This window comes from Anabrus simplex, chromosome 4, assembly GCF_040414725.1.
Source record: "Anabrus simplex isolate iqAnaSimp1 chromosome 4, ASM4041472v1, whole genome shotgun sequence".
NCBI classification, from domain to species: Eukaryota; Metazoa; Arthropoda; class Insecta; order Orthoptera; family Tettigoniidae; genus Anabrus; species Anabrus simplex.
In genome coordinates this window covers 59,847,071-59,869,121 of record NC_090268.1, presented here as the reverse complement: position 1 = coordinate 59,869,121, position 22,051 = coordinate 59,847,071, and the positions used below count along the sequence as shown (strand labels likewise).

At 37.7% G+C, this 22,051-nt stretch overlaps 1 protein-coding gene across 2 annotated transcripts in view; it reads right to left on the bottom strand.

Annotated features, from left to right (window-relative positions):
• Positions 1-22,051, bottom strand: part of Klp31E (kinesin-like protein 31E) — a 580,309-nt gene that overhangs the window by 358,379 nt on the left and 199,879 nt on the right. For both annotated transcript variants that reach the window (XM_067145074.2, XM_067145075.2), the window contains exon 3: positions 7,315-7,551. In XM_067145074.2, coding sequence (XP_067001175.2) covers positions 7,315-7,551 — 237 coding nt within the window. The remainder of the gene's footprint in view (positions 1-7,314; positions 7,552-22,051) is intronic.

Sequence of the window (22,051 nt, the reverse complement as noted above, 5' to 3'; positions counted from 1 at the left end):
TAGGTCAGTTGTTGAAGCTGACTCCACAGAACAGATCTGTGTGGTGTGTGGAAACTAGAAACTAACTTTATTCCTCGTAACAGCAAACTTTATGCAACCCGATTTTATGAACAGTTTTAACGAAGTATTAAGTGCCTACACTTTTCCTAAGTTTTTTCTCAGGTTATACTTCATTCAAAAGACAACCTCACAGGGTCACATTCAATAATTATAACTTGAGTGTATTACCAAACTTCGCAAAAATTTGCTCTCATAAAGGACATGTGGTACAGTATTGTACCAGGCTATTACTGACAACCCATAGGGCAAATTTACATGAAAATAGCTTTCCTCCTCCCATTTCAGGAAATGTTGAGATCTGATCAAATAAACCAGTTAAACTTTATTCCCCATTCACTAAACCTTTATCATCATCCTTGAAAGATACTGTAACGTGTTGATGGGGTAGATAAATAAAGCCAGAACCTGGTAGTGGTCTGTTACTAAGATTTATTAACTAAGCACTAAAGCTACACAATTACACACAGAATTGCCGAGCACACAACTTTCACTCATAACACACAATTACATAGCTCGCTCTCTCTGTTCATTTGCAGTAATTCACACAGACTACGATCACTAACACTAAAGTTTTTCTCGGTCACACAGTTACTTTGTTAGCACTATCACAGTCTGCTGTCCACAGCCTACACATCAGTCTTGCAGTTCGGAATGGTATCAACTCAGTCCGTTGAACTCTGTTCATAGTCTACACACGTCGGCACCCAGTGTTCCCTTCACGCTACTCCACAACACCCAACATCCTTCTACAGCAGCCGACCCCAAGAGAGAGACACGCACACGCGCGTCAGGCAAACAAGAACGAGTCCTCGGCTCCAACAGACAGATGCCCAGACTGACACTTAAGCGCAGACTATAACACACTGACTGCACTCTTCACTGACTCACCGTGTCGACACACCGAACTCACTACACCAAGTAACTGTACTCCAACTCAACTCTCTGCTGAGCTCCTTGCTAACTCCCTCCTCCGCAAGTGCTCTTGCCTTATACAGGCGGGGCCAACGTTCGAGATACGTCGGTCACTGGAACCCCGTAGAAATCTGCAGATATGGAAGGCTCTCGCTCTGCGACAGTTTCTATAGTCCTTACGCTGTGTCACCGCGAGTGGAAGAGAGAGGGGGCTGGCCTAGCACCTAGGCCCGAACACGATTCATGTGGCTTGAAGGCGTGGACGGGCCAAATTGTGACGTGTACTAGTCCCGCCCACGCTGAAGGTTGGCACGGCGGACATAAGAGGCCACGCATAAAACAATACATTCATTTTTTGAACAGTCAGCACAAAGATCAAGCTTATGCTAAATACAATTACATCTAATGAAATTCTCCATCAGACTATTGACCAATGTCTATTCTTCTACCCCTTTCAAAAGTACTTAAATGACTGGTTCATCTACAAGTTATGGAATATCTGACCACGAACTCACTCACAGACCCCCTTTCAATCAGGCTTTAAGAAAGGAAACAGCATTGAGACAGCCTTAATTTGACAGACGATTAAAATTGAAATAATTGATAAGGAGATTCCACCTATTCAATACCAAAAAATAAGAAATGTAGTGAATTACATTCTCATTTAATAATAATTAGAAATGGTACCGGTTTCCACCTTAGTCCAGGTCATCATCAGCCGATTAAGAAATGGAAAACAATGCATAGGATCAGTAGAAGAGGCAATATGAAAAGGAAATGAACGGGGGTAGACACTGTAAAACTTAGAAGAAGTAAAATACAAGTCATTTAAAAGAAAAACAGTGCGCAATTCTCTTAGCGGCAGCAAGGCATACGTAGCGCTAGGCAAAGTCGCACAATGATTACAAATAGCAGAGAACTGTTCAAAGTCGGTTATTTAAACACTGTCAGGCATAAAGTCACATCACAATCGAACACATATGAAGGTCCATATTCGTGTAGGAGTTGAAGATGAGCAGATTCATTGTAGCAACTTGCCAGCTCCCGGTGATCGTATGTGTTCAATTGTGATGTGACTTTATGCCTGACAGTGTTTAAATAACTGGCTTTGAACAGTTCTCCACTATTCGTAATCATTGTGAGACTTTGCCTAGCGCTACGTGTGCCTTGCTGCCGCTAAGAGAACTGCGCACTGTTTTTCTTTTAAATGACTTGTATTTTACTTCTAAGTTTTACAGTGTCTACCCCCGTTCATTTCCTTTTCATATTGCCTCTTCTACTGATCCTATGCATTGTTTTCCATTTCTTAATCGGCTGATGATGACCTGGACTAAGGTGGAAACCGGTACCATTTCTAATTATTATTAAATGAGAATGTAATTCACTACATTTCTTATTCTTTGGTATTGAATAGGTGGAATCTCCTTATCAATTATTTCCATTTTAATTGTGATATTCTTCAATACGGAACAATGAAATTTTTAACTTTAACTGACAGACGATAGCGAACATTCGATGGATGTAAAAAACGAGACTATATTTAATAGAGCATTTAACACTCAACCCCCAGAAATGTCTGTACAAGTTTTTGAAATATTAATTTTAATAAAACGCTACAGTTTTCAACTCTTATCCTGCTGGCGATGAGTGCCAGTGGCAGATGTGTGTTTTGAATGGTGGAATAAGGTATATTATGGTCTCCAACACGGTTCGGTTTTGGGTCCGCTACTATTTTGTTTGGAAGTGAAACATGGACGATAACTAGCTCAGGAAGAAAGAAAATAGAAGCTTTCAAAATGTAGTGTTACAGAAAAACGCTGAAGGTGAGATGGATAGATTGAATCATGAATGAAGAGATACTGAATCAAATTGGTGAGAGGAGAACGATTTGGTTAAATTTGACGAGAAGAAGAGATAGAATGATAGGACACATCTTAAGACACCCAGGCCTTGTGCACAGTAGGGGTAGACCAAGGTCTGAATATGACAAGCAGATTAGAGCAGATATAGGATGCAGCAGTTATGCAGAAATGAAAAAGTTAGTGCAGGATAGGGTGGCATGGAGGGCTGCATCAAACCTGTCTATGGACTGATGACTAAAACAACACTATTTTTTATAAATATCAATGACATTGGTGAAATATTAAGATTCAGCAAGTACCTCCAGGTGTCCACAATTAAACTGATGGTGTTCAGCACGGCACAGCACATGCTGTAATGATTGCAGGAGTCTGAAATTTCGTAGATATGCTCAATAAACAATGAACTCTCAAATTATGGCACAAAAATTATTAGTTTCGAGTCTTGACACAAGGAGAAACTACGGCGGCAAGAGGAGTCAGAACGTGCAATACTCCGTAACTCTGACATCAGAACGTTCTTCCAGTGTAATTGAGTTATGTCGGTTCCTTGATGACTCATGTCTATTCCTTTTGTGAAGAGAAAGTTTGTTGAAAGTGAAGAAAGTTTAACTTTTCCGTGTGAAATGTAATGGCTATTAAGAAGAGCAACCGTGCACTGATAGAGAAATTCTTTTATCAGAATGGCAGCAATAGCAATGTTGCATCACAGGAATATTGCCATCTGATACAGGTGAGAAGACTTCTAAAGAACATGACATTCAAGGAAACTGAATTAGGTGTCGCACCATGAAGAGAATGGTGGCCCGTTGCCATGTATGTTGTTGATGAAGTTGCTATAGCTGTTTAAAGTAATAAACTTCATGGTTGGGTTCTGTATTGAGTTAAGACTTAACTTAAAATGAATACAAGATTTATTGCTCCACCTTCTCAATACTTAAAATCATACAACGTTTAACAAAACATCACAATATGATAGTGTCAGGTACTAGTTTCGGTCCATATCCCGGACCATCATCATCCAAGCCGAAATTGCAAGTAAAAGACATAAACTAAATTAATATGGATGAACATGAGGATGGATGGTAGTGGAATGACATACAAGTAAAAACCTTATACATAAGTTACAATAAATATCATCAGAATGTTAAAATAAACAAAAGAATAAAATAATTGTGATATTGTTTAAAATTTCTTGATGCCAAAGTCTAGGTTGATGGTTGGACTCGTGTTGCACATTTGAATTCAAGTGAAGTCTTAGTTTTCTGGAAAGTTCTGAGGGCAAGTTCCACGATGGGGCAGAGGGAATTGTCCAATATAGACTTGACAAATTGAGAAAGCTGGACTTGTTCTATGTAGCTTAAGCAAATGCTGTGTTTAAAGGAAGTCTCAATTCAGTCGGAACCCAAAGAACCTCTCTTGCTGATCTACGCTGCGTGACGCTCACTCTGTCTGTTGCACTCCTTCCAATAGCTCATTCAAAACAAGTGCAAGGTGAGTACTCATTATTTCACACACACACACACACACACACACACACACACACACACACACACACACACACACACACACACACACACACACACACACACACACACCCTTAGTAATTTCTCAATCAGATTTTCTGAGTTAATTCTAATTTTGTTCTTCAGGTTCTTTGGGTTCCAACTGAATTGAGACTTCCTTTAAACACAGCATTTGCTTAAGCTACATAGAACAAGTCCAGCTTTCTCAATTCGTCAAGTCTATATTGGACATATTGGACGATTCCCTCTGCGCCATCGTGGAACTTGCCCTCAGAACTTTCCAGAAAACTAAGACTTCACTTGAATTCAAATGAATTCCTTCAAAACTAAAGAAACATGTATTTTTTGTTTTCAGAAAGACCACTTAATGGGGGTTAAAAGAAGTGAAAAATGAATTGAATTATTTTTATGAGGATACTTGTATCTCAAAAACTACACCCAGGTGACTGGAGCAGGACACTGATGATGATATCTCTCTCTCTCTCTCTCTCTCTCTCTCTCTCTCCCCCACCCCTCCCTCCTCGAGAGACGGCTGTTTCTCCATGTACAGTTCTGCTGCGTATTCCAGAGTTAGCTCTGCCAGTAGCCTGGTTATCTTAGCACCAAAAGGCAATACCACAAACTTGGTTTACGAAGATGTTCTGGGGTAAAAGGAACTAAATTTTTCGGCAAGTTTTTATACTTTAGGGATTTTCAGATAACTTAAAAGTAATCGTTCCTCCATACTGCACTATCAAAGTACGAAATTAACGCGAGTAAAGCCACGGGTAACAGCTAGTTGGTTTATAAATGTAAAATGTTTGCAAAGATGAAGTACAGAGGGAAAATTATGAAAAAAGTATACCTACATGACCCTGAGTGACAGGAAATGTTGAAATGCACTTACAGGCATGCTACCAGTTTCTGCAATTTTAGGTCATAGTAATTATGTTAAATGTGCAAGAATATACCTTCAACAAACGGAGGAACTAAATACAATGAATCCAGAACTCTACAAAATGCTGAATAAAGGCCATGTTAATGTATGAAGAAAGGACGGGAAGTGGTCTGGTGTATGGATTGATTTATGCATTGAGCAAAAGCTCATGAAATGCACTAAAAGTCATTCTGGTATAATTCATGGAGGAGGAATGACGAAGTCAATGTGCAACTTGGATTTTGAGCCATTCTAAATGCACTGAAGCAATATGTGCAATGAGTTTGCTGATCAATGTTTCACTTATTGGTAGTGAATAACATTCTGATTTAATGAACACAGGATGGCCAGAGATTTCAAAAATATGGAAAAAGTAATGCAATTTTTTTTACAGATCACAATACATTTATTGCTTTTACTTCAAGTGATTTATGGAATATTTTAAATGGAATTACAGATAATGAAAACAAAATCACTGCAGAAAATACCAACATTGGAAGAAACATGCAATACAAACTTACCGGCAAACTTAAAAGATGAAACTTTATTGAAATCAGACCAAGCAGTAACCATGAAAGTATTGAGGAAAGGGGTTGTTACTACTCGTGAGACTCACCATACAGAAATTTTTTTTTTTACAATTCGTTTTACATTGCTCCGACACGGATAATTCTTATAGCGACGATGGGATAGGAAAGGCCTAGGAGCGGGAAGGAAGCAGCCGTGAAGCATAGTTTGTGCATGAAGCAAGTCGTCCATCGTAGTCTTTGATGAAAATTTGCCTGTTATCATCAAGAAAAACAAATTTCCTTTTAACTCTACAATCAACAATATACTGGGAAGTTACTTTGAAGGATGAGGTCATTCCGTCATTCATGCAGAAGGTGATGCAGACACACTAACCATCAAAGAAGCTTTAAACAAAGCCCAGGAAAAACATATCACTATAATAGCTGATGATACTGATATTTTAATCCTACTGCTATACATCATTCTTCTAAAAACAGTTTAATGCAGTCTGCCATACAATCAGATGAAGTTCATCACATTCAACCCATATAACTATCTACTAGAGAGGAAGCTTGCAAAACTTTCCTTTTTGTTCATGCATTAACAGGGTATGACACCACCAGTGCAGTAACTTTGTGTTAAAAATATTCCTTAAATCACTTGAAGCAGTAAATGGATTGTGATCTATAAAAAACTGCATTTCCTTTTTCATACCTTCAAAATCTTTGGCCATCCTTGCATCAAATCAGTATGTAGTAATACGTGAAACACTGGTCAGCAAACAAATTGCACATTTTACTTTACTGCATTCAGAATGGCTCAAAATCCAAGTTGCACATTGACTTTCAGACATTCCTCCTTCACAAGTTATACCAGAACAACTTTTAGTGCATTTCACGAGCGTTTGCTTTATGTACATACAGTCTAAAACACTTCCTGTCCTCTCTTCATACAATAAAATTTCCTCTACATACAGTAGCCTACTCTATTTCAACCTTTAAAAATTCAAAGAAATTAAAAAGAAATAAAAACATCTCTACTTATGCAGATAATTGCGAACAGAGGAATATTATAGATGTTTCATTAAACCATACCAACAGTGCTTTTATATTTGCATTACTTTCTAACTCCACTTCAAACGTTGATTATCTTTTTTTTTTTTGTTTTTTTGTTTTTTTGCTAGGGGCTTTACATTGCACCGACACAGATAGGACTTATGGCGATGATGGGATAGGAAAGGCCTAGGAGTTGGGTGGAAGCGGCCGTGGCCTTAATTAAGGTACAGCCCCAGCATTTGCCTGGAGTGAAAACGGGAAACCACGGAAAACCATTTTCAGGGCTGCCGATAGTGGGATTTGAACCTACTATCTCCCGGATGCAAGCTCACAGCCGCGCGCATCTAGGCGCACGGCCAACTCGCCCAGTCGTAGATTATCTATGCTCAGATATGTTAAAACAATACTCCCTCCAATTTCTAATTATCAACCAATCTAATAAAATAAGGAACTAAGAAGTAAATTTAATTGTATACCTTTTCAGATTCTCGTGGTGGCTCCAGGAGATCTATTATGTCTTCATTATACAGCTCCATAAATTGAGCTGAAATTTTGAACTCAGGATGAGCTTCACCAGACTCCTTGGCCTTCTCTGTTCTCTTTTGGATTCCATCAAAAAGATGATGTATTGCTCGTGGAATAATGCCTACTTGTTCTGGCTGCAAGTCTACATCGAAACCAGTACCCATGGAGTAAGTCTTGCCACTTCCAGTCTGAAAGAAAAGCAATGTTATAGTTATATTATTTCTTAGAAAATAATGATTAGTTGTCACGATTATTAGGCATAAATGACGTTATAAGAAACATACTGAATAATGGTGGTCAAGTGTAGAAATGCCGAAGGAATATTTTTCCAAAATTAGAAGTACTGGCGTGTCACTTAAGAAACAGATCACTGGTATCCACACAAGTTATAATCTATATATACAAAACGCCAACATGTATGCTTCACAAAACTCAAGCTCTTAAACCAAAGAGAGTTAAAGGGTGCAGTTTGTACCAAAATCTTCCAAATCGTTTCAGTAGTACGGGAAAATCTTGCATTCCTTGAAAAGTCAACGGAAATATATATTTTCAAGATCAAATCATGAAATGATCACCCCAATAATTGCAGGCGAATACTTACCCTAACCCGCAATACATTCTGTACTTAGCAGATTATTAAGCGACTAACACCTTCATTAATGATTACTATCTGTCAAGCCAGGGAGTATACACTCCTTCTGGTGTTGGAAGAATACTATTCTCTGCTAGATACTCTGATTCTCTGATCTTCCCCAGCTCTGAATATACTCAGTAGATGGCAGAACGTTCCTAATAATATACATGCTGCTAAGAGAAAGTCTACGTACAGACAGGAAGGTATCAAGTCGAGTAGCCTTCTGAATGACCACTAATAAAATACAGAGACAAACACTTGAAAAATTGGGTAGTCTACTTACCCGAACCAGTATTCAGCCACGGCCAATTGTACATAGCAACAGATTGCTAGAGGTAAGGGTAAAAGGGGTGCACAATCTCGGGCAAGATCGCTTGAATACGTCAAGATCCAGATACGGCCGAATGGTCTAAGCACAGAGAATATTGTATGGAAAGAAGTGTTATAAACTAAAATATGAATGAATCAGTTATGTACTGGTATTAAATGTTCATAAAAATATTGAAAAGGGCAGGCAAAACAATATGACTGCGACAGGCATATCAACATGAGTTATCTGACCTATTTATAAGGAATGCTGCAGAGCAGCACGGGACTACTACAGTAGTTTTAATGAACAGCCTTACAACTTCTACCTTAGGCCTACAAGCCCCCAAGAAAAATTTCGAGTCAAGTCCAAAGCATGCTCCTTCCTTCTCAATACCACCACCCCTTTAACCCTTCCCTCTAGCAATCTATTCAAAAGTATATCAAATTACACAATAACATTTGCACACAACCTGTCAGTTCAGTGATAAAACATTCCTTGTAGCTTGTTTCTCAAGCAGCAGCTATGTTTCAGCATAGTTTTTCTTGAAGCATCCTTCCCACTGTGATGATATTTTCGTCTTCTGAACCACAAGCGATTCCAGTGCAGATGTGCTTAATGTAGGCCTCACTTCTGTCAACTGTCAGGTACACTTAAAACAAAAAGTACAACATTACTGAAGGATTTATAGTGGAGAAGAGCAGCACCTGAGCTCCTCGGTTCACAATGAATTTTACAACGCTTATGGGTAGCAAAAGTAAGTCACGATCGAATAAGTATCGTTGCCAACTCACAAGCAATGAAACGAGGGCGATTTAGGAGAAAGGCTCGAAAGGACTGAACATTTTTCCTTTTCTTTCATTTTCCGTAGAAAATTATTTTTCATGATAATGCCAGCTTTTCTATAATAATTTCCCCTTTGACAGTAATTGTGAAGTAAAATCCGTAACAATTATGGACAATCTGTAATAGCTGGCACTTCTGAAGACCCTATCTAATTGCAGATTATAATGTATGGAAGACAGATTGTTCTTGTCCTTTTATGTCTACATGTTTGTTCTCGTCTTCCTTTCTTCTGCTTTCCTACCAATGCCTGACCTGTTATTATTTTTATCCTTTTGTGTGTTCCTATTCACATCCATCTCTGTAATCAGCTTGATGCTAGGTGCTCAAGGAACCATACCTACATTTTTTGTCGACTTCTGCAACACCTTTGGGCCGAATAGAGATTTCGTCTAAAACATTGCGATTACCACACTCAAGAAGTCCATCGTGATCTTCAAGAACCATGCTTGCGTACCTCAAATGTTTGACGTGCCTCACTCGATTGCCTACACTTAATATCATACGATCACATTATCTACTGTATGTCCATTATTGTTGTTAAGGTACTCTTTGTCCTTGGGCAACCTGCAGCTGTTGCAGGAAGATTGTATAATAATAACTATGTTATTTGTGTCATCAGTCCATAGACTAGTTTAATGCAACTTTCCATGCCAGCCTATCCTGTGCTAACCTTTTTTTTTTCTATACAACTACTGCATCCTACATCTTCTCTAATCTGCTTGTCATATAGTCATACCTCGGTCTCTTCTCGTTAAATTTAGCCAATGCACGGTATGAACTTCATTCCATATCATCATCATCATTTTCCTTCCAAGTATTGGGCCATGTGATGTGTGGACAATGAACAGCACTGAAATATCCTAACATACTAATTTATTACGGTAGTATACAGGGCAATATGGCATTCCCAGTGCAAAAGAATGACAACACAGTACACATAAAGTTGACATGACAAACCTGTGCCTAAGCTCAAAGTAGTCCCCTGCTACTGACACCACATGCTGCCAACGATGTGGGAGGTGCTGAATACCATCTGCCTCAGCATTTGCTGCACCATGTGTGAATTGTGTCACCTGTTGGCGCACAGCATTAGCAATGTCCTCTCGTGTTGCAAACTGCTTACCACGTAGTGGTTCCTTAATCTTTCTAATGAGATCAAAGTCGCAGGGCGAAATGTCCAGAGAGTACGGTGGGTGCTCCAATTCTTCCCATCCCCAACGTCGCAGTACCTGCCCTACACACTCTGCTTTATGTGGTTTCGCATTGTCGTGCAGGATTATTGCACTGTCCACAAGATCTGGACGTTTCTCCCGAATGCCACGTCGTACCTTTCGCACCAGGAAGTCCCTGTAGTACTGTGCAGTCACTGTTTTGCCATGTAGAACAAAGTGGCAAACAATGACACCCCTGACGTCGTACGTGACGATCACAATCAATTCGACTGGGGAAGGATTCTGACGGACTTTCTGCCTCCTTGGTGATCCAGCATGTCGCCACTCCGCGGACTGACGTTGCAGTTCTGGTTCGTATGCCCTAGCCCAAAATTCATGGATGGCGATTATTCATGACAAGAATTGATCGCCGTCCTGTTGCCAGCGTGCAAGGTGGTCGGAGCATATTGCATAGCGCACCCACCTTTGAACTTCCGTCAGTGCATGCGGTACCCACCGCGATGCAATTTTGCGCAGTTGCAGCTCATTATGCAATAATATCCTGTGGACAGTGCGTTTCTATATGCCACTTGCCCTCTCTAACTCCAGTAGCGTCCATCATCTGTCTTCATCCAGGACCTGCTCGATGACGGCACATGCCACATTGGTCCGCACTACAGGTTGTCCCGAACATTGCTCATCACTGGTTGACACACGTCCTTGCTGAAACTTTCCTATCCACCGTGCTACTGTACGGACACGACACATACGTTTGTGATCCGTTCACGTATCTACAAGAAAAAAAAAAAATAGTTGCCATGACTTTTGCCCCAATCCTCATATCAATTCTTGATCTTAATCTTTTGTGCACCATGAGCAGTACACCTGCCTGTGCCCTAGTATCTCTGTCAACCCTACTGTAAAACTTGTACATATGTATAGTATGGCTTGTGATGTTGAATAAACCAGTATTTTTACTAAACTAACTCCTCATATAGCCCGATAGTTTGCCTACAAGGTTATGGGCCCAGACTGCCAGTCTGCCCTGTATGATCCAGATCGCCAGTCTGCTACTGAAATATCCAGAGTGTTCCAGAAGTACCCAGAAGCTTCCAGAAGATCAGAGATACAGAGCTGCAAGGTCCAGAAAGTTCCAGAGAGTTGTTTTTTGGTGTGCTTGCATAAATAGTGAAGGTTAACCAGAGACAATGGCGATGAATGGAATGTATCACATTCAGCAGTTATCGGGTGCAGATTTTGGGAACTGGTCATTTAGAATGAAAAGTGTAATTACATCAAACTCAAGTGTTAGAAGCTATCAAAGTTGCTGATTTTGCTACAAAAACAGAAAATTCTGGTATGGAAACAAAAGCCCAGGCGTTACTTATTGCTGGTGTAAGTAATTGTCATCTTAATTTTCAGCTTAGGCAATGTTCAAGAGTTTAGAAGATAATTTTAGAAGTAAAAGGGCAAGAAGTTGTCTATATTTGAGGGGACTTTTGAATGAAAGTACACATGACGGTTTTAATTCATTAGTAGAACATATTATGAAATTGGAGGACTATTTCTCACAACTGAAGGATGCTGATAGTGAGTTATCTGAGCATGACAAAATAAATTATCTGTTAGTTTCAATGTCTCGTAGTTATGATTCAGTGGTGAAAACTCTTGAAACTCAACCAAACTTAACATTAGACTTTGTGAAAAATCATCTGTTAGGAGAAGAAAAAACAGAAGAAACTTCATAATTCTCTTACCAAAAGTGATCACATTTTTCTGTGCTTTCGATGTGGTAAACCAGGCCATAAACAATATCAGTGTAAAGAACATTCCAATTCTTCATCTAGAAGCTTCTACAGAGGAAAAGGAAAGTTCACTCCAGACAGAGGAAGAGGATCTTCAAGGTCAAGAGGACATGGTCGAGCACATTCTCGTACTCCAGTTTCCACGAGCCGTGGAAATACTTCGTGGAAAATGGACAGCAGGGGAAATAATTTAAACACTGAAGAAGCTGGCAAGGTGACATTTTATGCAGAAGATGAAAATTAAGTTCAAAGTGAAAGTGAGGATAAAGTTTAAACTCATGTAACTTGATAACATTGAGTGTAATGTAGACGATTTAAGCAAGTTAATACCGATAGTGATCTTGTTTGGTGTGTCGATTCAAGTTGTTCCAATAATTGTGTGTCTGAATTAGAAGCATTTGATACCTATGTGAAATTAAGATTTCCAAAGAAGATAACCGTAGCCAAAAATGGCATAAACATTGAGGCAACTGGTATAGGGAATATTCAAGCTAGTATGTATGTAAATGGCACAATTGTTCCTTGTAATATTTAAAATGTGTATTATGTACCAGAACTCAAAAAAAATCTATTGCCAGTATCAAAGTTGGAGCAGGTTGGTTGCAAAGTGATATTTCATAGGAGTAGTGTCAAAACTTTCTTGAATAATAGTGAGACAGTATTAAGTAGTTTGTGACCCCCCCCCATAACCTTTTCGAACTGGCATGTGTGTTGCCATTTGGAAATTCTATGTCAATCGGCTTTCGCCAATAGCTCCTTTGTTATGATATGCCGCGCGCTGTTGAACGGAGTTTTGGTCTGCGCCTACTGCGCGTGAGCGAGTGGCGAGGCGAGTCTAGTGTTGACCCCTAGCAACTACTTCCGAGGAAGTCGGCGTGCTGTAGCCGCCATGGATAGACGTGTATGTGAGTGTTCCGCTATGCGGCGAGTGGTGGTGCTGAAACCCCCATGAAACCAACTTAAGAGGGATTATCCCTTATTCTATTAGTTGCTGGCCTCCTACTGTTTCATTGGATTATGTTTTTGCTACGATAATCCTCCAGGATCCTTGGTGAACAACTTTAGTTCACGGCCTCGTGGTTGCCGGTCTTCAATAACAATGGCCAAGGTTTGAACTTCTCAATTTTTCTGGACTCAAAGGTATGTAACTGTTTTGGATTAAAGTAATTCTGGGGAAGCAAGAGGATTTATGTGTTTCGGCGTACTTCAAGATACTGTAATGATAATAATAATAATATTTGGATTAAGACTTCCTCTTCGAAAATTGTGCTGGATATCGTGTGCGTCTGTGAACCTTAGGAAACGGTTTCGGCAATTAATCAATTTAGAATGCAGTTCGCACGGTGGAAAAAATTAGTATGTTTATCGTAAAATTCTGTAAAGTTTTTTTTTGCACTTGATTGTACAATAAGGTGTGAACCAAGGCGCAGTTTCCAAGGTAGCGGGGTTAGCTTTCCTTCGGGTTCCTTGCCTTCTGGGATTTATTTCTCCTTTGTTCTTTTTGCATTGTTTCTGGGATCTCTGTTTTATTTTTGATTTAAAACCGTTGGTTTTCTTCTCATTTGTAGACCGTGCTTTGCTTGTCCGTTACTATGGCAACGTGTGTTTGGGTAATTGTTGTGGCTTTTGTTTTACTGCGATTGTTGTTGGTGTGTGCTTCTGGGTTGAATATATTTTTGTTGCCTGGTATCGTTGGCATTTCTTTCATATAAAGTGATTTATTTCGGCCTACCTTTGGTCGTTTCGTCTCGTTCTTTGGCTGGGCGAAATGTGTAACTTCTTCCTTTATTTTCGTGTGCCCTTGGAAATTGCCCTTGGTAGAAATTGGAACGAATTGTGGTAAAGTTAAAAGGCAACCGGCCTAAAGGTCATGGAACTACGGTTTGTTTACTAAACATGGTTTGTTTTCTTTTCTTAAACGCGTGATCGATCACATTTAAATCAATATTTAATTATCTTGTTTGAAGGTATGGAGGTCACTGTTGTTTTTTTTTCTTGTTGATTTTTACGATTTAGTTCCTTTATTTTGTTAAATGAAGTCTGCATTTTCTTATTTAAAGCTGCCTCATTGGGTATTTATTTATTAATCATATTAATTTCTTGCAGGTTAATCCAATTATTGTTAATCGAGTATTTACATTCTTTTAAACAATATGGTTCAAGATATTATCTGAATTAATAATGAACCTAGGTCCACTCCTGATATTATCTTGAAATGTTACCTCTCATTTAAAAGTCTATTAAAGTTTTCTTTCATATCACTTAAAAGTTGGTTTTCATTTACCACATTTGGTGCAGCGCTGCAACTATTTCTTTGTTTGGTTGTCCACGGACCTTAAGTCGCTTTTCCTCCACGTTTTGGGTGTCTCTCTTTTCTTCCTTTTGGGTAATTTTAGTATCATGTTGTTGGCTGGTGCCGTTTTTATCCTTGAATTTTTTTGATGTACTGTGACTTGTTGCTTCTTTTTCGCCCTTGTTCTCTCTTGTGTTCGCTTAATCTACCCTCTTGGGGCGGACACAATAGCAACCTTCATACCAGTCTCTCTCTCTCTCTCTCTCTCTCTCTCTCTCTCTCTCTCTTTCTCCCCCTCTCTCTCTCTCTTTTCCTATCTCCTTTTCCCTCAACTGGTGGGTAAGGTTATTAACCTCATCACCGCTAGGATGTTACCGGGGTCCTAGAGGGTGGTGACCGGTTAGAATAGATTAATACTTTCAGGACAGAAAGATGGTTCACTGTACAGAGTTAAGATGAAAGTTGAAAAGTCTAATGCTAGCTATGGTAATTCTTTGAAAAACTGTAAAGTTAATGAAGAATTAGAGTTATGGCATAGAAGGTTAGGTCACTTGAATGACAAGAATGTAAGTACTTTAGCAAAGAAAGATCTAGTTAATGGATTAAGTAACTTACAAGATGTTAAATTTGAAAATTATAATTGTGAGAATTGCATTCTTGAATACAACCATTTAGTGGTAAAAGAGAAAAGTAAAAGAAACCCTCAGAGCTTGTTCATACTGATGTATGTGGTCCAATTAAACCTTTAACATGAGATGGATACGAATATTTTGTATGGATATGAATATTTTGTAACATTTACTGATGATTTTACACATTTTACTGCTGTATATTGTGACCGTATGCTTCTTAGCAAGTGGCTGAATGTAGGGTAGGGTGACGAGAGTCTGATTCTTTTTGTCGGCACCGCACCTGCTCGTTCCCTGAGCGAGGCAGCGACAGGTTTCAAAAGTAAAGGGGAGCTAACTAGTTGGATCAGAAAATAAAAAAATAAAAAAAGAAGCGGAGAGAAAGAAATAGCTGGAATATGTTCACGTACAGTTGTACCTGATTAAATGTAAAGAAAATAATATTAGTAACATCGACTGCATGATATTTGTACTTACGAATGTGTCTGATAATGATCATGTGTAAACTACAATAATTAGAAATTGAATTTATGTTTGATTCTGAATGGTGTGCTGGTGGAAAGTAATATGAATTAAAGGAGCTGACAAGAATTCAGTACTTGAACCGACTTTTACTTCCTACGAGCAGTGGGGTATGGTACTACTTAAAGGAAGTCATACGAGTGCTCATTCTCATTTCATTTATTCTCCGTCTATGCATAGTACAATGGTCAACGAGAACGTCGCTACACACAGAGGGAAAATGTCATTCGAGATTCAGTCGTCACCAGGGACAGTGAGGACGCATATCCAGCGTTAACCCTATACTTGGAAAATTGTGCCAGTCTCTACTACCACGATTAAGTGTACTCGACCAACAGACGTCGAATGGATGCAGATAAATAATCATAAGTACGTGTTTTTCAATGATAATTCATAGGATTGTGCATAGAACTTGCTCTAATTTATTCTGTACAAGTTTCAGCAAAATCATCTGGAAGTGTGGAGTTCAAGAAGACCTCAATAGCCTACATCGCAAGGAGATGGGATTTCATACTAGATTCTACTCATATTTCATGATGAACTTCTAAATCTGTAGACCATCGCCAACGGAGGAGAAATGCAGGGATTTCAACCCTAGACGGTTCAGTTGAGGACATCCGGAGCTCAACATGAAGCCTACAGTATAAGTTAAGTCGACAAAGTCTTTATTTATATCTGTTCTTTGTATCAATTTATTTATTTCTCTATTCTTTTGGTGTGGTCTCGTAGTTGATTTATTTCTTCTGTTCTTTCATTTAATTGTTCCCAAATGTTCGAGTTAAGACATGAAGTTTTGTTCGTATATTTGAGTCATATTCCTAACCATATGTTACAGAGTTCTGAAATGATGGATCATTGGAAGTTTATCCATGTGTTATCATAACCATCCTTTCTTATTTAATGAATTTTACTGCATTAGTGAGTTAATCTATGTCTTAGGAATTTATTGAGATAATAGTTTCCCTATATTTTTCGATATTTCGGTAATGTTTGGACTTGCATTCGTACCTCGTGGCAATTGTACGTCATCAGAATGTTAAATCTGGAATAAGATCATGGATTAATTAGGAGTACGTGAGTAGAGATATATGATTCTGAATGGTATATTTAATCATCGAGATGAATTTAATGGAAGTAAGGCTTGTTTATTGGACGACAGCATGTTCTTACGTGATTTTCTGACTACATGTTTTGTGATATACAGTTATGGAGGATATTAGTCGTCATCGTAAGGGTATAATTGTACTATGAATTTATGGTGAATTAATGTGATAAGAGTCATCTGATAGTGAATTACGACGTGTTTTGTGAGATGATATTTTTAATACGTGATATTGAAGGTAGAAGGAAATAGATGATAGTTCTTAGAGAATGGAAAATTGTAGTCACTTTGATAAAGTCTTCTGATGATAAGAATATGTCAATAGGCGTACTCCAGAATTCTGTCTTAATTTTTAGGAATAGGTTTATCCTGTTGTAAGTTGTGAAAATCACTGATTCGAAGCCACGAATGTTTCGGTGAATCTTACTGGAAAATGATTAAATTTGGACGTAGATTCTCAGATAAATATCCAGATCAGACTGTAGTGCGATACCAGGTGAACTCTCTTTAATCGCACGAATTCTTAACCACATGGAGACTTCATATTTTCAGTGATACCTCAGAATGGAATCCAATGGAGAGTGAGAATGTTAATTCGTACGTGGACCTGATGTAAATAATGTAAATATTTCTTCTAGAGAATTTTTCCTGTAGATAGTTGGTCGAATTAGTCAGATTTTATAGTTAATAGTTATGTCTTGTAAATTTCAGATGTATGTGTTGTATTGACAGACGGAACAATCGTGATATTTTACACATAATTAACGATTTTTGACTGCATTTCAGCGTCTATAAATTTTTGATTTGATTGGTTTTTGAGGATTATTAATTTTGATTCCTTATATATGACAACTTAACGATAACGTTAGATATTAGTTCTTATGAGGAGATAAGTGAGAATAATTTAGAGCAGATATACCCGACGTCTCGATTTAATTTTTGCTTCATTTCTAAAGCACTTTCAAGATACATGAAATGGTAATGAATATTTAAAGAACGTAACTTCAATAAAAAAATTATTATGAGGAGACGTAGATTTTGTAAATTTTAAATATTTTATATTCCAAACACTCCATTAAAATTCAATGTATTTTTCAGATTGTTCGAGGAATTAGATTCATCAACCTCATTTCTCAAGATTCAAAATTTAATATTGTTAAATTATAACGATAAAAAAAAAGATGTCATAAATCAACTCTGTTGGAATTGTAAGGCAAATGAGTCGAATGTACCATCCCATTTATTTGAATTATTTTTATGTCACATCAAGAATCATCAGTAATTTAACGTAGCGATCATTTCCCATAATCAGAGATAATCAGGATGGCAAAAGTATTTGGTTTATTTTTTATTTTTGAATAAATTATGTTATAATTCCAATTTAATATTGATTATTTCGTATGTTCAAACGTACTGTTTAATCCTGCCATATGTATTTATTCACCCAGTCATATCATGTCGAACTGAGCACCCCTGGGGTGTCTCTTGTTCTCCGACTTGTCTATACGGGCACAATATCTATTAAGGAATAAGCATGAGGTTTACGACAAATTTGTTGAATATTATAATTATGCAACAAATCATTTCTCTAAAAATTTCCAACTGTAAATAATTTACCGTCTCTTTTGATCCCTGAAGCTTTTTGTTTCTGAAATTGCTGCAATTAAAATGTATTTTTTTCTTGCGAGAATGTCGTCCAGCTGGTCATCTTTGTGCGAGATACCTTGTACATACCAGGTAGCACATCTAAAAATATTTTTCTTCTTCCAATCTTTGTACATTTCACTGTCCTTTTCTTTGCCAGGAGAGGTTATGTATTCCACATTAAGTTAATGTTGGATGTTATACAGAACAATAACAAAAAGGTTAATATGCCAAGTTCTTCATGGTATAAATAAAATACATATAAAATATATAAAATTTCATAAATTTTAAAATATTTACTGTATAAGGAAACTTTAATCTTCAAAGAATATAAATGACTTGTTTTTAATAACCATAGCAACTGTCACTAATCCTTCACAGCACCATAATTTTCATATTTTCTAAAAAAACTACTATAAAATTCAGGACACCAGTAAGTGTATATTTCAAAGATGACTAAGTTTCATAACAACAGCATCAAATCTATATCAATTCAGAAAAAACAATTATAATAGTACTGATAAAGAACTCCTCATATATGTAATAATATAGTCATGTTCATTCCATATCACCAGTTCCAATTACACCAATATAAATGCAGAATGCATCATCCTATTCATTATTATTATTATTATTATTATTATTATTATTATTATTATTATTATTATTATTATTATTATTATTATTATTATTATTATTAACTTTATTGGCCACACTGGACCACTTGAGTCTTCCATGTACATTTTTTCTTTGAAGATTGTACCGTACTGTTTGATTCTTCATATCTGCCCAGTACTTCTTCGTTCCTTCTGATCACAGTGTTCTTAATTCGTCTGAGATCTCTACAGGTCTTCTGTGCATCATTTCAGTTGAAAATATGTGAATTTTAAGAAGGGTGGTAATTTTATTCTTGTTCTCTGCATCTGTAATTCAGAGTCTAACTGTTTTGAGATCCTCTTAATTTCTTTGATCGAATGCCCTCCTGTCTTCTCTCCCAGATTTCTCATCACTAGTTGTCGTAAAATCCTGTTTTCTGGTAATCTTAAGATGTGAAATAAATTTCTTTTCTTCTTTATCATGCTGGTAACTGGGTCAATCTCTCAGACAGTTTCATAGGAGAGGATTCTCAAGACTCCTTCAATTTGGTACTTTTTACTTATACAAGTTCTGATCATTCTTTCAGTTTTGAGGAGCTGATCAGTTCTCTCATTTTTAATTTGGAACAAGGTTTCACAGGCGTAAGTGGCTTTGGGCAAAGTTACAGTTTTGTAGTCTTGGATCTTAATGTATTGACAAGCATTTTTTGTTATAATTTGACCAGGTTAGAAATTGTGCTTTTTTTCATTTTGCTCTGCGGACACCATCCGTTTCATGGAAAAATGTCCATTACCAAAGGTGCCCGCTAAAACACGGTTGTAAAAATGAATCGAACACTTTAACGGCAAAGAACATCCACCGTACATATAAGCATACATCTTTATTTTGATTATTCTAAATTTCTAACTAATTATCTGCCCGGGAGATATTACACGTGATTTTACAGCCCTTACATTCATTACAGCTTTAGGAAGTAATAATTCAGCTGGGTGTACAAATTTAGTATGTTTCTTCACTGCGATATTCTTGAAAAGGGAACAAAGACTCAGCCTGATACACAAATTCTTTACTGAATTCAACTCGAATTTCAAGTTATTTAAGATTTCGCACGCTTTTTCTTATAACATTGGCCCACTCATTCAGTTTATATGCTCAAACAAATTTGAACCACTCCTATACTGCAATGTTCACTTCTACAAAAACTGGCTCCTGCTTTATTTTCATTCCTCGATCGCTACTTTCCTCCCACTCAAATTGTCGTTTTTATTCTTCATAGTGTGTTTTCCCGCACTTTTAATTTTCAAAGAACTTTTCTCACTGAAAGCCCTTTCGCACTACATTTATGCTTGTCTCGAGAGCTGAACGTAATCGTCCCTCCTACTCATGTTTAATGGGCGACTGAAATGCTACATGGTATTTCTGCCTCAACATTCAACAGATGAAGTCTCTTCCTTGATGAGACTAACTGAACTACCTGACCTCGACCTTATCAGCAACAATCTGAGTTATGAATGCAATGATGCAAGATATGCTGGAAAATCCCTTGGTAACTTGTAAGCAGTCACTGGTAGCATTTCCAGGCAGCTAGAATTATCAAAATATACACCAATTAGAACAGAAGACTACTCTACCCTAACTAAAGGTTTCAAAAGAGCCCTGTGCAGAACAGTAACTTCATAGCTACTTCAGCATTCCTATGTACACTTATATCTCTTTTTGTTGAACATGAAATAGTATAAATATTCAAAATGAATTCCTGTATGTCTGAAGAATGATTTTAAGAGAAAGAACGACTTAGTCCAGTGTAAATAAAGTGTCCTGGAACATGTAAAGTGTCTACTTAAGACAACTGCACGAGACTAATGGCGTTGTCCGATGTCCGGAATTCAAGGTGTCCACTTAAATGAAGCTTATTTAACACGTATCTTATGAAAAATAATATTGGTTCTATGCAAAAATGTCCATATAAGGAGGTGTCTGCTGAATAAAGGGGCCCTTTAGGGCAGGTTAAACTGTATTACATCTATACAGATGTATCTACATTAACCATACAAGTTAGTCTTAAAACATAAATTACAATAAAAACTATTTCTGAATAAAATATTTAACATGTGGTGTATTAAAATGTTGCAGTAGTGTCGTCGTCATCATCATCATTGTTACGGAGTTATCCGTGGAAGACACAGGTGAAAGAAGGTGCGGGCTAGAATAGGTCTAACTACAAGTCTTAAAGATGAATTTAAAATTTAAATAAAGGTTATATTTTTAACAGATAACAACGGTTAACAATTCTCACTAGGTGAAATAACAAGGAACAATCAGGTACAATGCAACTTTACAAATTCTGGGCTACGAGCCCCAACATCTGAGCTCTCAGCTCACAACCACAAATTACCAAAGGGCAGAAAACCCCTTCATTACTGGGAGCGTTAGCTCCAAAGACACATACTGGGCCTCCTAGAGGCACATCTATCACCTCAAAAAGAGCTAACCCGCTCTCAATTTCTCAAGCCTGTTAAAGGCAACAACAAACTTTCCTCTAAACTGCCTCTCAAGGCACAATTATAAATACACAGGGGTATCTAGTACCCAACCTACGAGGCAGAATAGCAAATGAAAGGTTAATTAAATGGCCCAAACACAAAGATGAATGGAGGCGAGTACTTGCACTCCTACATTAAAGCTTGTTAAAACCTATGTGGTGCTAGGCCGATAACACAGGGGCTAATCCCAAGCTAGGGAGGTGACTCGTATGAGGAAACTAACACATTAAGGAAGCGTAGAAACGGTTATGAAAACGTAGTCACGTCAATTTCAAAATGAACGGGAGCTCGAGAGGGTAAAGCACTCTCTATCCCCGAATTGCAGTTCAAGAAATTGAAGTTTTTACATAGAGTGAAAAGGGATTTACATTTTAAAGAGATGGGTTACATATTAAAGGTTTCGAACCTTCCCCGAGAGTTAAACTGCTGAGCTAGCAAGAAATACAGATGTTAAAAGGCCATTACCTTGTTGAAGAACTGCTGCCTGAAGAACGAGGTGCTTCCTACCCCCTGCTACATATTCACACACTGAGCAAGATGTTATAAGAGTGGCGCGGAGACAAGAAAATCAGCAGTTTTTATACCCTTGCGGAAAATTCGAGACCTTTCATGAAT